The 21,635-nt window shown below is 30.6% G+C and overlaps 2 protein-coding genes across 3 annotated transcripts; both read right to left on the bottom strand.

The window, feature by feature from the left end:
- Positions 1 to 1,418: 1,418 nt before the first annotated feature.
- LOC130663292 (odorant receptor 67c-like) lies at positions 1,419 to 5,693 on the bottom strand. 2 transcript variants are annotated; one of them, XM_057462443.1, is made up of 5 exons: positions 4,976 to 5,692; positions 4,512 to 4,904; positions 4,240 to 4,447; positions 1,603 to 1,758; positions 1,419 to 1,533 (listed from the first exon to the last, which is right to left on the bottom strand). In XM_057462443.1, exons 1-5 carry the CDS (start codon positions 5,332 to 5,334, stop codon positions 1,492 to 1,494), a joined length of 1,158 nt encoding a protein of 385 aa, XP_057318426.1. In that variant the 5' UTR covers positions 5,335 to 5,692; the 3' UTR covers positions 1,419 to 1,491. The 2 variants fall into 2 exon arrangements, with proteins under 2 accessions (XP_057318426.1, XP_057318419.1); XM_057462436.1 differs by having other exon boundaries at positions 1,472 to 1,758; positions 4,976 to 5,693.
- Positions 5,694 to 6,700: 1,007 nt separating this feature from the next.
- Positions 6,701 to 19,580, bottom strand: LOC130663286 (odorant receptor 94a-like). Its single transcript, XM_057462421.1, has 5 exons — positions 18,657 to 19,580; positions 18,211 to 18,591; positions 12,893 to 13,097; positions 7,151 to 7,306; positions 6,701 to 7,085 (listed from the first exon to the last, which is right to left on the bottom strand). Exons 1-5 carry the CDS (start codon positions 19,157 to 19,159, stop codon positions 7,044 to 7,046), a joined length of 1,287 nt encoding a protein of 428 aa, XP_057318404.1. The 5' UTR covers positions 19,160 to 19,580; the 3' UTR covers positions 6,701 to 7,043.
- Between the last annotated feature and the right edge of the window lie 2,055 nt (positions 19,581 to 21,635).

Below are 21,635 nucleotides of genomic sequence, written 5' to 3'. Positions count from 1 at the left end.
GTCAACTTGGAGTCCTCAGTCTTCGGCAGTCTTTGAAGCTTCTGTGACTACAATTCACTCTATCGATTCTCGAGCTTGTCACTGAGTCAGTCTGGTGCCATACGCGCTTACATACAACTTACGTGCAAAATGAAGAGATTGATTGGCAAAAATTATCTACAAATATATAGTTTGTATAATTTTTTAAAATTTTGTTTTAATTTACTGTCTGTTGGTTGTTATATTTTCTAGGGCTCACGGAATCCATTTGAGGAAGGCTAAAAAAATACACCAAGAGTTTGTGGGGCCAATTTTAATCTGTGGGGTAATTGCCAATCGACAAGTGAACGCAAATAAAATTTTTGCCAATAAAGTTCCGTTGGTTTTTATGGTAATTTTTTTATTTATAACAATTTTATTGGCCCAGAGACTTATGTCCCCTAAGGGCCGCACATACATTAATATTGATTTAAAGATTTGAATAGTAATTTAAAAACATTCCCGGGTCAAAAATAAAACTTGATTTAGATTTGCTCGTCTTAAATCGTAACTAATTTAGCCAGGTAAGTCCAAACCAAGGCGAATTCGCCTTCTGCACCCGCGATATTAGAAACTCAACTTGCGACCAACAAGTTGGTATTCTAGCTAATGCAGACACAAAAGACTGTTTCAATCCCTCCAAGAACGTCAAGTTTGACGCGGTAGCCTGAGTAGAGTTTGCCAATTTCAAACAGGAGATCGTAATATATCTGGTGTTTGTGCTCTTCTTTAACTGCGATGTTAGGCTCAGCCGGTGCTGATAACTCAATGACATAAATGTCACGAGTGGTTTTATCGAAGAGCACAATATCAGGTTTGTTGTGGTCAATTTCTCGAGTTGTTGCGAATGCCACGTTCCAATAAATACGACAACAGTCATTCTCAACAACTTGCAGAATATCTCCTGGCAGACAAGGCAGCACTGGTGTCTCATCGATACCATGCGCGTGTCTAAAATGGTAATATTATTACTATTATTATCATCATCATAATATTTTTTATTTATTTTTTGAATGAGCAAGTGAGTAATGCACGTTTGGATTTTCCTCTTTTTCCTTGTGTGTATGATTGGAAAATGAAAAGAAAATTTTTTTTTATATCAATAGATTCATTAAGAATTGTAAGCCCTTTCAAATGAGCACCAACAACTCCTGCTTCAAATATTTTATAAAATATATATATTAGTATATTTCACGACCCATAAAAAATAACCCCGTGTCGTTCAAAAGCGCATATAATTATATAATATAAATATAAGCCTGTACGATTGAAAATGCATACACCCGGCCCATTTTCTCCACATATACATTTTACACTATTTCGATTTTCAAATGCCGGTTTGGAGAAATAAGATTATTGAGACCAATAATTAATCAATTTATATCAACATTTTTATTTATCACCATTTGTTCAACAAATGCCGTAACTCAATTTATTTATTTATTTTCTGACTATACTCATATATATTTAATTTTATTCCAGCACATTGTAAATAGTGTACGCAACTTTAATGACCTTAAAAAATTATTTTAGATAATAATTATTGGTAATAAATATAAGAAATGAAATAAATAAAATGATCACCTTCATGAAAGATTCAAGAGATAAAATTATGAAGAAAATGCTCGTTATTGTGACAGGTTGGTAAGATTTTCGTAGAATGATTACTACCGATCTACGGATATTGTTGCTCAAGTTGTACCATTTTGTGTTATATATTCCCGTAGATATATCTAAAAACTTTAATTATGACAAAATTATGATGAATTTGTTGAAGATAAATCAAAACAACTTTTGTTCCCGATGCTTAAAAGCCACAGAAATAATTAGCGACTGGGGGGGGGGGGGTCGAACTTCCTTCATTACTTCTTTTCAATACAATACCCCAGTGAACACATGACCTTATTTTGACGTCATACGTAGGTCATAGCAATGTCACGACATCTGATGTAAATTTGATGTCAATCTGACGTTCTACATGACTTTAATATGATGTAAAGCTTGTGACATCATATTGATGTAAGCATGACTCTTGTACGATGTCACAGTTATGACTTATGTATTACGTACGTTTGACATAGAATCTACATCACATTGTTATGTAGTAATAAAGTCATTATCCGTATATCATAATGACGTAATTTTAAAATCATACATTTATGTCAGTAGCAAAGTCACGGTTATACGTAATGTGGATGTCACTCTTAAATCATATCTTTACATCAGTGACAAGTCAGTATTTTACGCAATGCTGATGTAATGTCCGAGTCATAGTTTTTTATCATCTATTTATTGAAATAAAACAATCATAGAATGAATTTTCAAACATGTGTAAATGTGTAAAAATAACAATTAAACGTCGAACATTTTTGGGGTCAAAGTAATCGATAAACTCGATAATAGATCATTCAGATGTTTTAGATTAAAACATTAGCGTGAGCATAAAAAAATTAACTTTATTTTTTTAAATGATATATCGAAAATATCATTTAGGATGACAACGAAAATGTAACGACAGTTTGAACTCTTTTGCTATTATGATTTTAAAGTTTAGTATCACAATTTTTTAATCGATTGAATTTCATACGATTTTGTGAAATTATTTAATGTTTCGCAAAATTTTATATAAGATTTTTTAAATTTCACATCACAACAAAAAATTAAAAAATTTGATGAAACTTAATGAAATTTTATACAATTATCATCAAGGTCGACAAATATTGCTTCTATAAAATTTCATATAAGTTCATGGAGTTTTTTAAATTTTGTAAAAATCCATCACGAAAACTTATTAACTCTGTCTTTTCCGGCATTTTACTCTAAATACATCAATTAAGCACGAGATTTGAACTCTCGTGATGTGGACCAGTGAGCAACGTTCAGGACTACCAGCCAAGAGGAGCCGTGTTCGAACCCAGCAGACGCCCAGGATTCTTTCATCATTTAACGTTATCTAATCTTGTTTCAGAATTCACAATGCGTTCGCGCGGTAATAATCAAATCAAAAATTCGGTATTTCATTTTATTTTTTTATTTTTCAAAATATTTTTTCCGAATTGATAATTTTGACATCACCCATATGTCATATTGACGTCATAGAAGGTCACACAGACATCACATTTACATCATGCATACGTCATTAGTTTTACATCATAATCTTACGTAAAAAAGTGGGAAATAATGAGTCACACCTGACTCATTCGTGACTTATATCTTACGTAAATGATGACATAGCGTAACGTCACTCTGATGTCAAATTTACGTCAATGTGTTTACTGGGACGTAATATTTATTAGACCTTTTCAAATGTGGTATTGTACACAGTAAGAAATGCATGGCATACAACACCATGCTGGTATGGTCTCAAGACAGATACTAAAATAGTATGTGAAATATTCCAAGACAGTATTGTAACGAGTCCTAGAAGTATGGCGTTATTTACTATGCTGTATAGTACTGGAGCTATTGTATTGCTGACACGTATGCATAGCAGGCACGGCGAAACAGCATGGCTCTGAGACCCATACTACAATGCCGAGAGCACAATGCTACTAGTTTTTCCCGCCATAATTTCTGGCGTGTCAGTCAATGTATACTATCGTAGTACCACCAAAACTATATAGATCTCGTTAGACTAGGTTTATCGGCCAGAAGCAATGTGGATACGGCAAAGCAGTATGGGCCTGACGGCCATATTGACATTGCGGAGTCTGCGAAAACTATCGCCAATGTTACTATTCCCGCAATGGATGAATCATCTATGCATACAATTTTATAACCTATAAAAATCTTCGATACCATACAGTATGGCGTTCTCGCCCATACTGGCATAGTGATATCCGCAAAATATTTCTTACCGTGTACTTATGTTTTTTAACGATCATAAATTTGAATTTTTTTATTTATAAAAATTTGCTATTTTTTCAACGATTACTGAGCATAATTTAGTGTGGTCGATAGACATTTTTTTCGTCGTGCACCCTGTCAATATTTTTATCGAACAAAATATGCTTAGGCGGATATTTATAGTCAGGACTTACAGCTTAAGATCATCTTCCCCATGCTAAATAACATGGGTAAGGTGATCTTAAGCTGTAAATCCTGACTATGAATACCGGCCTTAGTCTTATAAAGAGGTTAGACTGTGTTATTTTTTTAAAAATCCATGAAAAATAGCTTAACCATCGAGCTATTGATCGACAACCCATACATTACACTTACCTCAACAGTCAATTGATCAGCAAAAAAACACGGCAACAATATTTGAATTACCATTCCAGCCAAAAATGCAAAGCTACCAGCAAAACTCATCATCGTCCCAGATTTAGTATGTGACAGAAAGTACGCAATGGTACAGAGAAGAAGTGAAATTACAGTGTACTGCACAAATATCACACCCTCAAATATTTCGTTGGTAAATTTAACTAAACTAAAAACGTGATTTTTTTTTCTTTTTTATTTTTCATTGTTTGAAAAACAAAACATGTACAAACTTTATGATATCGATGTGATATTTGACCCACTCGGCCATCAATTTCCGCTCAGCTGATACGATTTTACCATAAGATTCATTATTTTCTGACATGATTAGCAATTTTTCTATCATAACTTGAAACCTGTAACGCAGAATGTGAATGTGCCCGCACATGTAACACATTAAACAGGGCAGTAACAGGTCTAGTAGCAAATCGATTACCCCTAGACTGAATACTGCGTAGAATTGAAAAACAGCTGTTGCCCAGTAGGTTTTAGTTGTGCGAGTGTAATTGTAGGGGAACCAACCATTGTAAGGAAGAGTGTGGGGCGGATCCATTAAAGTCATACGGCCTAAGGAATATATCGATAGGAAGCCAGTATGTGCGAGTACGTAGCGTGTGAAGACAGATCTGTAAAACAATAAAAAAACAAAAATAAAAAATTCCCCAGATGGAATTCAAACCGCGAATGAGGCATTTACCTGGCAAATTTGTCGAATTGGGAGAAAATTAGTTCTTCTTGATGATCTCGAAGCTTGAAAGGACGTCTATGGAGCAAGTCGATGATGTGCATGATGCTATTGCGATTCTCAATTACGCAGTTTATTTTTTTTTGCGTGATGGACAAGGCGAAGATCAATGACAAGTTATCTGCGAAGGCCTCTAGATTGACGTTTTCTAACTTAAGGTCCATAATGTTGGACAGTAAGAAATTTAGATTGATAATTACTACGAAAGCTTGGTAAATGTAATAGAAAATAGCTCTTATCCCACCCCACTGACGCGGTTTCCAGACCCCCGTGATACTGAGAAGGAAGAAGTTAAATGTCAATACTTGCATTGTTTAAAAGACAAACCCTGATAGGGTCTGGAGTCACCAGTTAATTTTCCGAAACGCCAGAATGTCTACGAATATGTCTACTGATATTATTTCCGTGGATGAATTGCCAGTAAAATGATTGCGGTTGATAATAATTATGCAAATTGCGTAATTGAGTAATGGAGGACAATTTTCCGGGAGCTGTATAAAGCGGGTTAATAATATATGAGATTATTTATGAGATGCGCGGGCAAAGTGCGTCGACTTGGAGCCCTCAGTATTTCGCGGGCATTGAAGCTTCCACGAGGATTTCAATTCAATCTATCGATCCTCAGGTTTGTCACTAAGTTAGAGGGATGCTTTATACGCATTTACACAGGACTCGCGTGCGAAGTCGAGAGATTGATCGGCAAAAATTTTCTAAATATTTAATTGTTATAATTTTTATTTGATTTTGTTTTTCTTATTTATTAATTTCCGGTTTGTTTTTTATTATAATTTCTAGGGTCCTCGGGATGCATTTGAAAGGCTAAAAAATATTTCACTAAGAGTTTTTGGGGTCAATTTAAAGCTGTAGGGTAATTATGCCCAGTGACAAGTGATTGCAATTAAATTTTGTGAAAAAGGTTTCATTTTGATTTGATGACGCTCGAGTCGGGTTGAGATGTTTTAGTTTTTGTATCGACTAAGGGCTTTTCTCATTAAAGAAATGAATGACTTTTTCTTCCTTCTAAACAGGGCGAAATTTAAACTTTCGTTGCAGGTATGCACGGAAAATAATGAAATACATAAATTGAGCAACGCCAAGTAGTATAATGATAAAGTGATCAGTAAATAATTACAGGATAAATATTCAAATTAATAGTCTATGAAGGAAAAATTAATATTCGAACATTAAAAATCGTAACTTAAACATTAAAAATTTATGGAACGCATTATAAAATTTATTGTCAGGAATGTTAAAATTTTCTACATTGACACCCCGGTTCAGGGTGATAATTTCAAACAATGATTTTTAAAGTTTATTTTTTTCTGTGTGGTAAAAAAATTATTAAATAATCGTATCAAATCATATAATAAATATCAAATAATATACTTACATATATTTGTTTATAAAATTTATGGAATTTTTCTGTATTTTTTATTTATTTATTTTTTTTTTTCAATTTCAGTGTTAGTAAGGTAAGAGACCTAGTATCTGATCAGGGAACTAATACCCGATCACGTGAGTACTCATGTATTTGTATATTTATATTTAGTAGAATTTAGTAAATATAGATATACAAATACATGAGTGATCGGGTACTAGTTCTCTGATCGGGTACTAGGTCTCTTACCTTAGAGAGAAAACTAAAAACGTTTTAAAATGAGTACCACCAACCCTTACTTATTATCTACGATTATAACGACATATATTATATATAAATATAAATATTTGTAACTATTGAAAATAAGTACATCATATTGGTACTCATTTTTAAAGCGCTTTCATTATTCTATTGATCTAAACAATTAATTTACCGTATTTTACGGTAAGCCTACCGTAAAACTTCAGTGGGAGCCACCGTAAATTACGGTGGATTTACCGTAGATTTACGGTGGACTTTACAGCAGATTTACAGTAAATCGGTATTTTTACGGCGGATTACCGAATTATTGTAATTTATCATAATTTGAGTCTGTCATGGATATAATTTTTAAAATTTTATTTGTCATTCAAATCTTATAACTTATTCTAGTACGTTATAAATAGTATATGAAAGTTTAATAATCTAAAAAAAAAAAATTTGGTTGATTTTGATAAGTTTTGATTAATGAATACAAATAATGAGCTTACCTTAGTGAATGAGTCGAGAGATAAAACAATAAAAAAACTGCTTGTTATCAAAACTGGTTTATAACATTTGCTTACAATAATAATGATTGATTTTCTTATATTAGCACTTAATTTGAACCAGTCTGTTTCAAATATTCCAGAACTCAAATTTAAACACTGAAAAATATAATAAATTGTTCAATTATAATTAATCTTAACCACACAGAAAGTCAAGATTTTTTTAGCGCAATAAATATTTTGCATTACAAATTGAAAACTAAAATTTTCTCGCCCTAAGAAAATTTTTGTTTTCAATTGATGATACGAAAATTTTTTGGTAATGGTCTATAATCGGGGCTCCACCTGTTTATATCAAGCAAAAATCCAAATATAGACAAATTGCTTTGAAACCAATTTCATTCTCTAGAATTTGTCGGCGGATTGAAGATATAATTGCTCCTTTAGGTGTTATTTGAGCCTTAATAAGTTATAAGTGTATACAAATGGTATAAATTATGCTTGATTTAGATGTTAAATTCATGAATTTTCAGTTCCGTGCAACACTGGATTATTTGACATATTTTTCATTTCATTCTGTGTATTGACTCTTAAGTCAAACACTAAAATTTAAGGTATATGCCTATTTGCCACAATTTCTGTAGTTTCGTCTTAAGTACGTTAACGGACTCGTCAGTAAGGCTATGTTCAGGCGGTGATCACTCAATGCTTTTGTATGGGACTCAATTTTGTCAGCCGACTCACCCTCGCAGATTTGAATCACGGTGGAAACACGGTGGGTTTGTTCCATTCTACCACTGTGATTACGCGGTGTATCCACCGTGATTCCACGGTGGCTTGACCACTGTGTATACACGGTGTTTCCACTGTGATTACGCGGTGGATACACCGTGGAACCACGGTGGTGAAATAGCACAAAGCCACCGTGGAATCACGGTGGACACACCGCGTAATCACAGTGGAAACACCGTGTATACACAGTGGTCAAGCCACCGTGGAATCACGGTGGATACGCCGCGTAATCACAGTGGATACACTGTGTATACCCGGTGGTGAAATGGAACAAACCCACCGTGTAACCACGGTGGATCCACGGTGTTTACACTTCCACGGTGTTTCCACCGTGATTCAAATCTGCGAGGGCAGTTTTTCCATACCAACTTAAAAGCGCTGTCTTACAATTTTTAGAGTTTTTATAGTTATTTATACTAATTGTTGGTATCCACAAGGTTACTAAATTAGCGGAATCAATTTTGGGAAAATTCGTTTTGTCAAATTCACTATTTAAACTCGACCAACTCTGACAAAATTGGGCATGGTGGGAGGCAGAAGTGATCACCGCCTGGCTATGTCAACGCACTCTTGCCTTAGACTACAGCTCTTATTAGTACGAGCCGGCGTAAAACTATGTTGTGGGCTTCAGCCAGACACTATACTAGCAAAGGAAGGCGGATACCATCCAAACTACTTGCAACAAAATGTTAGGTGAGCTGTTGTACACCGTTAAAGTATTGAAATAACAGAAATATGCCAATTTTCACTATACGAGAGTTCAAAAAATCTTTGTAGCTCTTAGTTAGACCTTTCTATCGCCACCGTCCATCTTACGGTATTAATAAAATTAATTATTTATATTTATTAGAAAATTTATTAAATTTATTTTTGAAAATTTGCATGATTTTATGTTATTTTTATCAATTTTGTACACTCTGATTGCAAGGCTGGGATAGATATCTAGTGTTAAAGACAAAAAACACATACAGAAAATTTAATCCGCCGTGTAGCTGAACACGTGGAGAAAGTTTAATTATAGACATTTAAGGTGTAAGCACTTGGAACTTTGAAAAATATGTGGAGCCCCACTTCTAGACCATTACCTTATTAATAACTTATAAATTATTTACTATTAAAAAAAAATTAACAATAGCATTTTTTTTGTAGAAAATTGAATTTCCTACACTGCAAAAAAAAACTCCTGACGTCAAACCAAATTTGTTCGGCTCAAGTGCTCCGTACGTTTGGATACAGCCAAATGCGCGATCTGGTCGAGTCAACCGCCTACGTTTGACAATATTCTTTGCTTCAAATGAGAGTTTCTTGAGTGAAGGTATCGATTCGTTTGAACTAACACTGTTGTTTTAGATATAACTGAATAAGTTTTTTCATATGAAAATATCTGGAAACCGGTTGACTCTGCAGGCCAGCCTCTATTTTTTGTTAGTTCAAACAAAGTTTGTTTTACTGAGGAGGAAATTTGTCAAATTTTTAGGAAGTTTGACGTCAGTACCTTGTTTTTTACCATGTAGAAAATTTTAACCTATTTTTATGTATAGGGGAGGGTGGGGCAGAGCGGCCCCCCTAAGCCAATTATTATTTTTTGTGGCTTTCAACCATAAGATCACTTTACTTCCCATACGAAAAAATTTATAACCTAAAATATAATCGGTTATAATTATTATAATTTGAAATATATTGTCGGAATATATCCACAAAATTATATCCACAACTTATAAGCAACTTTATAATACATTATAATCCAAAATATATTTTTAAGGTTACATTTGCTAATATATTCGCAAATTATAACCGGAATTATAATAAATTATACCCTAAAATATATCTTTAAAGGTGTACCCTTAGATATATACGAAATTATAACCGAAATTATAATAAACTATATCCAAAAATATATTTCTAAAGTTATATTCTCAGATATATCCGCAAATTATAACTGGAATTATAATAAACTATATCCCAAAATATATCTTTTGAGTTATATCCTTAGATATATCCAAAATTCTAGCGAGAATTATAATAAATTATACCCCAAAATGTATCTTCAGAGTTACATCCTTACATATATCCGCAAATTATAACGAGAATTATAATTGATTATACCTCAAAATATATTTTTAGAGTTATATTCTCAGATATATCCGCAAATTCAAACCGAAATTATAGTCAACTATATCCTAAAATATATGTTCTAAGTTATATCCTTAGATACATCCGAAGTTATAACCAAAAATATAATAAATTACACCCTAAAATATATCTTTAAAGGTGTACCCTTAGATATATACGAAATTATAACCGAAATTATAATAAACTGTATCCAAAAATATAATTCTAGAGTTATATTCTCAGATATATCCGCAAATTATAACTGGAATTATAATAAACTATATCCCAAAATATATCTTTTGAGTTATATCCTTAGATATATCCAAAATTCTAACGAGAATTATAATAAATTATACCCCAAAATGTATCTTCAGAGTTACATCCTTACATATATCCGCAAATTATAACGAGAATTATAATAGATTATACCTTAAAATATATTTTTAGGGTTATATTCCCAGATATATCCGCAAATTCTAACCGAAATTATAGTAAACTATATCCTAAAATATATCTTTTAAGTTATATCCTTAGATACATCCGAAGTTATAACCAAAATTATAATAAATTACTACCTAAAATATATCTTTGAAGTTCCCGGGAAGAAAAAATTATATATAATAATATATAATCATATATAATTATATAATTTTGTATAATTATACATGATTATATATTATTATTTTAAACTTTTTATTTTTAATTATATATAAATATACATAATTATTCAAATTTATATATAGTCTTATATAACTGTATATAATCATATATTTTTATGTAAATATACATAATTCTGTTATTTTAAATATAATCATACATATTTTTACATTCGCTCGAAAAAATTTTATATAATTATATAAAATTTTATACAACTGAGTTCTAAAAAATTTTATCGAATCGCAATTTCTGAGTGAATATCAAGCTGTGCGGGTGTTTGAATAATAATATTTTGTGAAATAATTTAGATACGACCAAACAACGCAAGCCTATTCATAAAAACTGCAAAATGATTTAGAAAACAAAGTCTATAAAATTTTTTTCTCGCCTCCGCGCGGAAAGCGTCAACTTTTGTCCCGCTGTGCAAAACAAAGTTGCCGCTTTCCGCCTCCGTCGAGGAGAAAAATAGTATACACTCCTCGGAAAGTAAATAAGAAAGCCTCAGATCACATTTTTGTTGACCTCGGCTTCGCCTCGGCCAACAATTACATGTGATTTGAGACATTTCTTACTTTACTTCCCTAGGTGTGTAATATACTATTGATTTATTACCGCATTCATAAATGTTATAAAGAAAAACTTTTTTTTTAATTCTTGGAAATAGACTAACAAAACCCAAAGCGGGATGACAGCTAAAAAATTTTGAAGTTCCAACGATTAATTATGTTATAAAAAACCCAGATATAAAATTAAAAAAGTTTTAGTGAAGTTTAAAAGATTTTAACTTCTCATTTTTTTTTTAATTTGCCAAAAGAAGGAATTATTGCCCCACTATTAGTGGGTATACCACTATTGGTCTCTTTACCCTATAAACAATAACATAATTGAATACAATACAAATAATAAAATCAATCATTTATTGACGTCTTCAATTTTCTAAAGTTGATTTGTATCCAAATAAATACAATTAACTTCTACTTTCAAGTGGTTCATTCAGCACAGTTGTTAATATATCCGACTTCGAATCAGAAGAGTTTGGGTTCGAGCCCATGACTCGGCGAGATTTTTTTTTTTTATTTTTTTCATGGCTGTTATTGTATATGTAACTTAATAAAGTTATATATAATTATATATTTATACCTCGATTAGACTTTAAAATTGTATTTGAAAATTTAGAATTTAAATTATAATTTAGAGTTATAATCTATGGTTTATAATTTGGATTATAATTTAAAATTATATTTGAAAAATTATAATTTAAATTACAATTTTGAAATTAGAATATGATTATTGTAATCTCGATTATGATTCTAAATTATATCTCACGGTTATAATCTTGCGGCAAAATGTCATATAATCTAGGATATATCCAAGTTATAATCATGGATACATATTTGACTACATTTTCGGTTATAAATATTTTCGTATGGGTTTTGTCCTATTTCGAACAAATTTATGGACATTTTGCCAAAATTCTGAAAATTTTTTTTTTTTTTTTGTGGGGCAGAGCGGCCCCCCTTCAAAAAGTGATAAAAAAATTTTTTTTTTCGTTTTTTTTTTTTTTAAATTGTTTTCATCATTAAGAATGTATTTCTTTCTCTTGACAACGATATTTGGTTTTATATTACTCGAAAAAAATTTTTTAAAGCGTAAAAAATCGTTCACTCTCGATTACCATAATTACTAATTGTTATTTAATAAAAAAAAACATCAATTCTATAATTTTACTTTATTTCAAAAATTTATCAACTAAAAAAAAAAAATTTAATTTTTATAAATTTTTAGTGACCAAATTTGCCTCTTACATAGAGAAACGGCCGAAAAATATGAAAATAATAATTTTTTCGGAAGTTTTGGCTGGTCCATTTTGCCCCAGGTGTTATGCGTAGGGCTAGAAATGTGGAATTATAACAATTTTTTTTTAATTTGATGATAAAAATATGAAAAAATCACTTTTTCAAAATTTTGGGCTTGTCCATTTTGGCCCAAATGTCATGCGTAGGGGTAAAAATGCGTAAACATATCGGATTTATAGTAATTAGTCGAAAAAAAAAAAAATTTTTTTTTGGTCAAAATTTCAGGGGGGCCGCTCTGCCCCATGGGGGCCGCTCTGCCCCACCCTCCCCTACTATTTTTATAGTATCTTTGATAAAATAAAGCTGTAAATAACTAATAAACACTTACTTCGGTAGTCAACATATGGGTGCAATAACAGGGCAAAAATATTTGAACATACATGGCAGTTAGAAATCCAAAATAACCAACGAAAGTTGTCGTCATTGTTTCTGTATGAGATAATAAAAACGACAATGTACACAGTACAAGTGAACTTACTGTATACTGTACAAATATGACACTTGAAAATATTTTATTTATATATTTTACTAAACTATAAAATTAAACGTATTGTTTTTATTAATTAAAAAAAAATTAAGTGTCCTTCAAAATGAGTATCAATAATCCAGACTTATTTCTAATTTACAAATAATTTATATGTATATATAAATATTTATAGCATATTTGTATGCTTAAAATAAGTATATCATATAGGTACTCATTTGAAAGGCATTTAATTTCTTAGAAATCTTATAAAGATTAAACTGTTTCAAATAAAGGGATTATTTTTTTTAAAGAACGTAAAATCAACAAGATATCTTGAAACATTGCCCCAGTTAAAATTTGAGCTCTTAATATTGACATGAAGAGGTGGCTGATTATAATTTTTTATTTATTTCCAGTAACATGGTGGAAAGTTCATAACTTCCGAACAAATAACGATACAGAAAAATTATGTTGAAAGATTTTATAGTAAATTTACTGATCTACAAAAAAAGTCTTTTATGATTTTTGCATAAACTGGACCATTCAAAAGATATTCAAGGTCAAAATGAGAATTGAAAAATTCTCAATACATTTATTTGTAGGAAATTGACCCATACGAAAAAAATATATATCCGGATATATCCGGGCCAATCTGCATATATGAGACATACATTTTTATATATATGTCGTTTATATGCAGATTGTCCGGGATATATCCGGATATATATTTTTTTCGTATAGGGAATGCTCGACAAAAAAGGGTTGAGTTAAAATTTTTGCGAATTCAACCATTTCTAAGATATTTGCTCACAAAAGTCAAACTGTCTGAAAATTATATTCATAATTTTTAATATGATAAAATTTTTTTATCGCTATAAAATTCATATTATCATTTTTCGAAACTCATGTTGTTAAAAACATAGTCAAAAATTAATTTTTATCAACTCAAAAGGACTAAACATTTTATTTTTTATTTGACTTTTAATTGGACATTAAAAATTATTTAGAAATATAATAATTTTCAGACAGTGTCATTTTTGGGAGTGAATATCTTAGAAATGGTGGAATTTGAAAAAATTTTAACTCAAACCTTTTTTTTAAATCATTCAATTTTCAACTGAAAAATATATTGAGAATTTCTGTATTTTCATTAGTAGACATATTACAAAATTAATAATGAGCTAAAATAAGTTCTTTGAATTGTAGCAAACTTTGACCTTGCATATCTTTTGAATGGTCCAGTTTATGCAAAAATTATAAAAAACCTTTTTTGTAGATCAGTAAATGTGCTATAAGATCTTCCAATATAATTTTCTGTATCTTTCTTTGTTTGGAAGTTATGAATTTTTCACCATGTTACTGAATTAAAAATAGAAAATTATAAACAGCCATTTCTTCATATCAATATTAAGAGCTCAAATTATATCTGGCGCCATGCTTCAAGATACCTTCTCGATTTTTCAACCCTAGTAACACGCGTTTGAACAAGATTCTGGAGTAACTATTTTGAGCAAGACCCCTAGCTGCTAGTGTCTTTTTCTACGTGTGTGTCTTTTGCAAGATCATGTATCATGAAACCTATGTCGAGATTTGTGTATGTCTTGCTCATGGTATCGTACGTAAGAATATTAAAGATATCTTGAACACGGTGCAATGAAAAAATGTCTGACGCATTTCTTGCAACAGTATAACTCACAGTGGGTACACGGAGAGAAATGAAGCTCAATAATAACGAAAAAATACTGTCTGATTCTCGATTTCTACTAGATCTGTTTAGAAAATCATAAATTATGACAATTTTTATGAAAAATTAGTAGAAAGTAATAGGTACGCAAAAAAAATTATAGAGTAGCATAATGATTTTTGAAGTCTTTGATTTTCAATAACTAACAAATATAAAATATGTTATGCTTTGAAAGTAATATCAAAATAAATCTTGAAATTTTATAAATTGAGAGTAAAGTTTTGATAAACGTATGCTATTAATTAAAATGTAAATAAAAATTTTTATGTGTTATATATTATAGTTTTTAAATTATGGATTTGTAAATTTTTTATAATTTTGTATCAAAAATTATATTCAGCATAAAAATATTTATTTCAAACAGTATTAAATTCGAAATAAATTCGTTACATTCTAAACTTCTGTGTAAAATTTTTTCTATGAAAAAATGGTTTTTTTGTTTTATATTATATAAATTTTATAATTTTTGATCACACAAGAATTAATAAGAACTAAAAATAATAATTGCCACAATAGAATAACAAAATTTACAGATTTTGTCATGATATTTATATTTACTTCAATTTTTGTTATTATTTACTGGGTATAATTTCTCGAACATTGATTCAATTGAAAATTCTAAAGCTAGCATAATAAAAATTCTTAAAATTTTAAAACTTTTAGTTTTGTCGGTTGATAAGTTTCATTATATGATCAGTAGAAATTCTACTTTATCAGTAATGCAAAATTTCTCGTGCCAGCATAATAAAATTTGTTAAATTTAAACTGATATTTACTCAGTTGAGGAACAACACTTATAGAAAATCATTCAAGTTTAAATAATTAATAACAGTCTTTACACCCATTTAATAAAATTTCATTGAAATACAGCTATTTATAATTTTTTGACAATAATTTTTGTTTGTCTTTGAGTAATTTTTACAACGGTGTTTAAACAAAATAATCTTTTGTTCTGAATGTTCGGATTTATTTGGTTATTTTTCTGATCAGTACTCCGCGGGAATTCAAGAAGCATCTATTTTATTTAGCAAGTGTCAATTATTCAGTTGAGTTTTATGGGGTTGTGTGATTGTGAAAATCTTTATTCTTATTGATTTTAATATTATTATGCTAATGAGATTTGTTTGCATAACTATTTTTACGTTTGATAATAAATTACACACTTACGAATAACAATAAATTATATTTTTTTTGTTTTAATAAAATAAAAAACTATTTGATGTATCATTGTGTGTAATAAATGTAAACCGCATGGATTTTAATTTTATGGAAAATTAGATGTATTTTTATTAATTTTATATCCTGATAAATGTTCATTAAGTTAGATAAGTAGTTATAAGACTTTTTGTAAAATTTATAATATTAATATAATAATTTTAACGAGACTTTTCTTTGCTCTGTAAATTCAATATTGTACGAATCGTAAAATTAATTTTTGAAATATATTGTCAACTAACTACCAATGCCAATGCTGCTAAAAAAATATAAAATTAATATAAAATAAAAAATACAGTGTTTTGTGTTGATATTTTCATATATATGTTTCTATCATTTAATATTTATACTATACGTTTTTGTATATACATATAAGACTATTAAAGATAATTGATAAAAACATATGAGAATATCAACACAAAACACTGTATTTTTTATTTTATATTAATTTTATATTTTTTTAGCAGCATTGGTATTGGTAATTAGTTGACAATATATTTCAAAAATTAATTTCACGATTCGTGCAATATTGAATTTACAAAGTAAAGAAAAGTCTCGTTAAATTTATTATGTTAGTGTCATAAATTTTACAAAGAGTCTCTATAAATTTTTTAGATTAGTAATATAATTTTTATAAAAGTTAATTTAAAGAGTAAAAAAACAAAAATGAAAATTATTATTTTTTTCAATTAATTTTTAAATAATTTTGATCGTATAAGTAAAATAATTAAAACAATTTTTATTATGCTAGTGGTACATTTTATTGTCATAAGACGGTGAATATTGCATCCTAGCGACACAATTTTTGTCGTGTCAGTTATTATAACTATAAAATACTTAATAATTTTTATTATGCTCAATACGAAATGTATTATGTTCAAGAAAGAAATTTTTGTCGGCCGCAACGATATTTTATTATGCTTCAATACAATTAGTAACAACACGCATAACATAAAATATTGGAATATCATACGGTTTCAAGTTTAGTCGGCTAGCATAATAAAAATTTATGGATTTTCACATAAAATTTCATGGAATTTTCACCTTCATTTTTCTCCGTGTACTTACGCATGGCTTGATCAAGGTTTGCTCAAGGTTCAAGGTCAATTTTGAGCCTTGAGCAGATCTTGAGCAAGCCATGCGTAACTATTTTCAACTATAGTCTTCCTTCAGAATTGACTTATAATCTGGAACGAATTTCTTGTGTAAGGCTTGCACTAGGCTTGCAATTTAAATCTGGTCACAAGTATTTGCAGCAAGACACATACATAGAAAAAGACGCTATCACCTATCGATTTTGAGAGCAGACTTGCTGAAGAATTGAAAAAAATTGTTTTATGGGCAATGTTCTTTAAAAAAAATAGTAGGGGAGGGTGGGGCAGAGCGGCCCCCCTAAGCCAATTATTATTTTTTGTGGCTTTCAACCATAAGATCACTTTACTTTTGTCCTATTTCGAACAAATTTATGGACATTTAGCCAAAATTCTGAAAAAAAATTTTTTTTTTTGTGGGGCAGAGCGGCCCCCCTCCAAGAAGTGATAAAAAAAATTTTTTTTTTCGTTTTTTTTTTTTTTAAATTGATTTCATCATTAAGAATGTATTTCTTTCTCTTGACAACTATTTTTGGTTTTATATTACTCGAAAAAAATTTTTTAAAGCGTAAAAAATCGTTCACTCTCGATTACCTTAATTACTAATTGTTATTTAATAAAAAAAAAAATCAATTCTATAATTTTACTTTATTTCAAAAATTTATCAAGTAAAAAAAAAAATTTAATTTTTATAAATTTTTAGTGACCAAATTTGCCTCTTACATAGAGAAACGGCCGAAAAATATGAAAAAATAATTTTTTCGGAAGTTTCGGCTGGTCCATTTTGCCCCAGGTGTTATGCGTAGGGCTAGAAATGTGGAATTATAATAATTTTTTTTTAATTTGACGATAAAAATATGAAAAAATCACTTTTTCAAAATTTTGGGCTTGTCCATTTTGCCCCAAATGTCTTGCGTAGGGTCAAAAATGCGCAAACATATCGGATTTATAGTAATTAGTCGAAAAAAAAAAATTTTTTTTTTGATCAAAATTTCAGGGGGGCCGCTCTGCCCCATGGGGGCTGCTCTGCCCCACCCTCCCCTACCTTTATTTGAAACAGTCTACTAAAGATATATTATATAAATATATAGGCATACATATTTTTTTTTTTTTTTTCAATAAAAACTAACCTTAAAACATTAATGTGATATTCAACCCACTGTGCAATCAATTTACGTTCAGCGGATACGGTATCTGACTCATAATTATCAATAACTTTTAATTGATTAACCATTTCCTCAAATCTATGTCTCAGAATATTAATTTGCGCGCACATTTGACAAATAATTGCTGACAACAACGGGTCAACTGCAATATTAATAGCAGTCGCAGTGTATATTGCATAAAATTGAAATATTGTTGTTCCCCAGTATACTCCTGGCGACGTGTAACTGTAAGGAATCCACCCTCTGTATGGCAAAATGTATGGGGGGTCAATAATATTCTTACGTGAGGAAGAATAAAATAATAACGCGCCTGAGAATATCATCGGTTGGAACACCAATATCTTTCTGTAAGAAAAAAATAAAATTAAAAATTGCAGTGGACCGGATTCGATTCGTGAACTTGTTCTTACCTAGCGAACCTGTTGAATCTCATAGAAATGACTTTTTCTTTGCCATCACGTGGTTTGAATGGAACTTTATCAAACGTGTCAACCATTACCTTAATTGCGGTGCGATTTAGAATAAAGCAGCCTATTTTTTGACGTACCACGGCCATGGCCAGTAGTAACGATACGTTGTCAATTAGCGAGTTTAGCTCAACGTTTCGGAACTCGAGGTCAAGAATTCCGGATATTAAAAATAAGTGAATAACAATCACGATGCTAAATTTGTAAATATTGTAAAGAAATGCTTTGACACCATGCCAGCCGCGGGGTTTCCAGATTCCTGCGATACTTAGGAGTAAAAAGTTTGATGCTAGTTGTTCCATTGTTGGGGTGAAAATAAATACGACAGAATAAAGTAAAGAATGAATTGAGTAGGGACGCCAGAATATCTCAATAATTGTCTGTTGATGATGATGATGTATGCAAATTGCGTAATTGAGTAATAGAGGACAATTTTCCGGGAGCATAAAGCGAATGTATAAAGCGAATTAATAATAAATGAAATTATTTATGAGATGCGCAGGCAAAGTGCGTCGACTTGGAACCCTCAGTCTTTAAAGCTCCCACGAAGAGTACAATTCAATCTATCGATTCTCGAGCTTGTCACTGAGTAACTGGGATGCCTTTTACGCACTTACATACATAATACTACTCGCGTGCAAAGCCGAGAAATTATGATCGGTAAAAATTTTCTCAAGATTTGGTTTTTATAATTTTTTTTATTATGTTATTATTAATTTGTGTAATTTATTAACTTACTGTTCGTTACATTTTCTAGGATCTTCGGATGGCATCTGAGAAAAACTAAAAACAATAGACCGAAAGTTTGTGGGGATAATTTTAAGCTGTTGGGTCATTATGGCAAGTGACTAGTGATCACAAATAAATTTCATGGTAAAGGCTCTATTTGATTTGATGAAGAATTTTCGAATCGAGATTTATTTTCGACTACTCGAGAAAAAATCTTTTTATAAAATTATATAAAACTTTATAAAGTTAAAGGAAATTGTATAAAATTTTGTAATATTTTATTTCATTTTACTACATAAAATTAATAAAATTCTATGATACTTTATAAAGTTATATCATAAAGTTTTATGAAAATAAAATCCGGTCCTGCTGAAATTAAGTTTTCTAACATTTCATACACGGAAAAAATAAATAGTACTGGATACTGTTCTGCGCAGTAATCAACGAAAAATAAAGGAAAACATACATTTTGACATGACGGATTTATATTAGAACAGGAATGAGTCATTGCTTAACACGTACTATCACTTTTTAAACAGTAACCAGTGCTGGGCTACACAGTACATAATGAAACATATGACTGGTTACCAGTAACATTAACATAGTCGTCGTTCATAGTTCAAGAATAAACAAACCTCTCAGCACAGCTCTTGTTGCTATATAGAATGCGAGAACTTATTATTTAGTGACAGGCATGGTTACTTAGATCTCCTAGATCTCATTAACATCCAGAACAGTACTCAGACCTGTTCTGACTTGAACTGTTACTAACTTCATATGTGGCTGTAGTGTCAAGAATAGTAAAAACCTTTATGAATTTGGTAACATTTTACCTCTTAATCTCAAATAGATTTCGAGTTATTAAAAAAAAACATATAATTCGATTTTTTTAACTTCCCGCTAAGAAAATTGTAAATTTTCAAAAATTCGGGAAGTTATCGTTTTCACCCCGATTTTCGAAAGTCGAGTTTTCATCAGATGTCGACGTTTTGAGGTCCTAGGAAGCTATTTATGACTATTTTCAGGATAATGTCCAAGTGTATATATGTATGTGTGTGTGTGTGTGTAAACTCTTTGTAACTTTTTAACTAATGAACCGATTTAGATGATTAAGGTGGCAATCGAAAGAGCTTGTTGGCCATCAACTTTCCTGGAAATTTCAGATCATTTGATCAAGTAGACTCGAAAATATTGGCGAATTACGAAAAAAAAAAAATTTTTTTTTTTAGTTTTTTAGTGATTTCTCAGAAACGACTTGAACGATCGACTTCAAAATCGAATCAGCTCTAGAATTTGATAAAACGCGTCGATTACCGCCTCAACCATCAAAATCGGTTAATTCGTTCGTGAGATATCGTGGGAGAAAGAAATGCTAAAAAACGGTTTTTTTCGAAAACAATGGCATACGAAAGTATTTTCGAGCTCGAAGAGCTCGAAAATGTGTCCTCAATGATGTTTTCGAGCTCAAGGAGCTCGAAAACAGCGGGAAGTTTTGGGGCTGGCCCGCAGGGTCAACCGATAAACCGATTTTTTTTTTTAAGTAAGTGTAAACAGTATACGGCTGCCCAATTTCAAAACACAGTAACTGACAAAAATAAAATTTTTGAAATATGTATCGAATCATGTTCACAAGACTCCACTGGAGCTGAAAATACTAAAAAATCGATTTCGAAAAATTCGTCACTTACTGTGTTTTGAGATTGGGCAGTCGTATATTCATTATGACATCAAATAATAACTGATGAAGAATTAATAAAATCCATGATGCAATGATTGACGTATTCTTTATATAAATATATTATTGTTCTATACATGATCAACTTTTAGCAAGTAAATAAAATATTAAAACGGATTGGAAATTTTCACGGTCAAATGGGTTATTAAATTATAACCCCGTTGTACTTTGGGCAAGTTATAAAAAGAATTTTTTTCGAAATTTTAATAATAACATTTGAAATAACTTTTAGCTCGATGAACAACCGAGAATGCTATCACGGAAAGATTGGAACTCGACTGATTACTGTTTTGCACCCGACTCAGTACGGTGCTGGAAGAAAATGCTCGGTTGTGGTGCAGCGCCACACTGATTACTGTGTGGAACTTGATCGAGTGATATGCGCACACGACTCAGTCAGGTCTCGCACAATAATCAGTGTGGTGCTGCACCACAACCGAGCATTTTCTTCCAGCACC

This window comes from Microplitis mediator, chromosome 1 (genome assembly GCF_029852145.1).
Source record: "Microplitis mediator isolate UGA2020A chromosome 1, iyMicMedi2.1, whole genome shotgun sequence".
Lineage (NCBI taxonomy): Eukaryota > Metazoa > Arthropoda > Insecta > Hymenoptera > Braconidae > Microplitis > Microplitis mediator.
This window is presented reverse-complemented; position numbering and strand designations above follow the sequence as displayed.

Coding starts and splice junctions, on each gene's coding strand:
- LOC130663286 (XM_057462421.1), bottom strand. CDS start 19,159: ATGCTCCCGGAAAATTGTCCTCTATTACTCAATTACGCAATTTGCATA. Junction 13,098..18,210: donor TATCACATTAATGTTTTAAG/GTTAGTTTTTAT, acceptor TTAATTTTATAG/TTTAGTAAAATATATAAATA. Junction 7,307..12,892: donor CCCATATGTTGACTACCGAA/GTAAGTGTTTAT, acceptor TATATTTTTCAG/TGTTTAAATTTGAGTTCTGG.
- LOC130663292 (XM_057462436.1), bottom strand. CDS start 5,334: ATGCAAGTATTGACATTTAACTTCTTCCTTCTCAGTATCACGGGGGTC. Junction 4,905..4,975: donor CAATTCGACAAATTTGCCAG/GTAAATGCCTCA, acceptor ATTGTTTTACAG/ATCTGTCTTCACACGCTACG. Junction 4,448..4,511: donor TATCACATCGATATCATAAA/GTTTGTACATGT, acceptor TCACGTTTTTAG/TTTAGTTAAATTTACCAACG.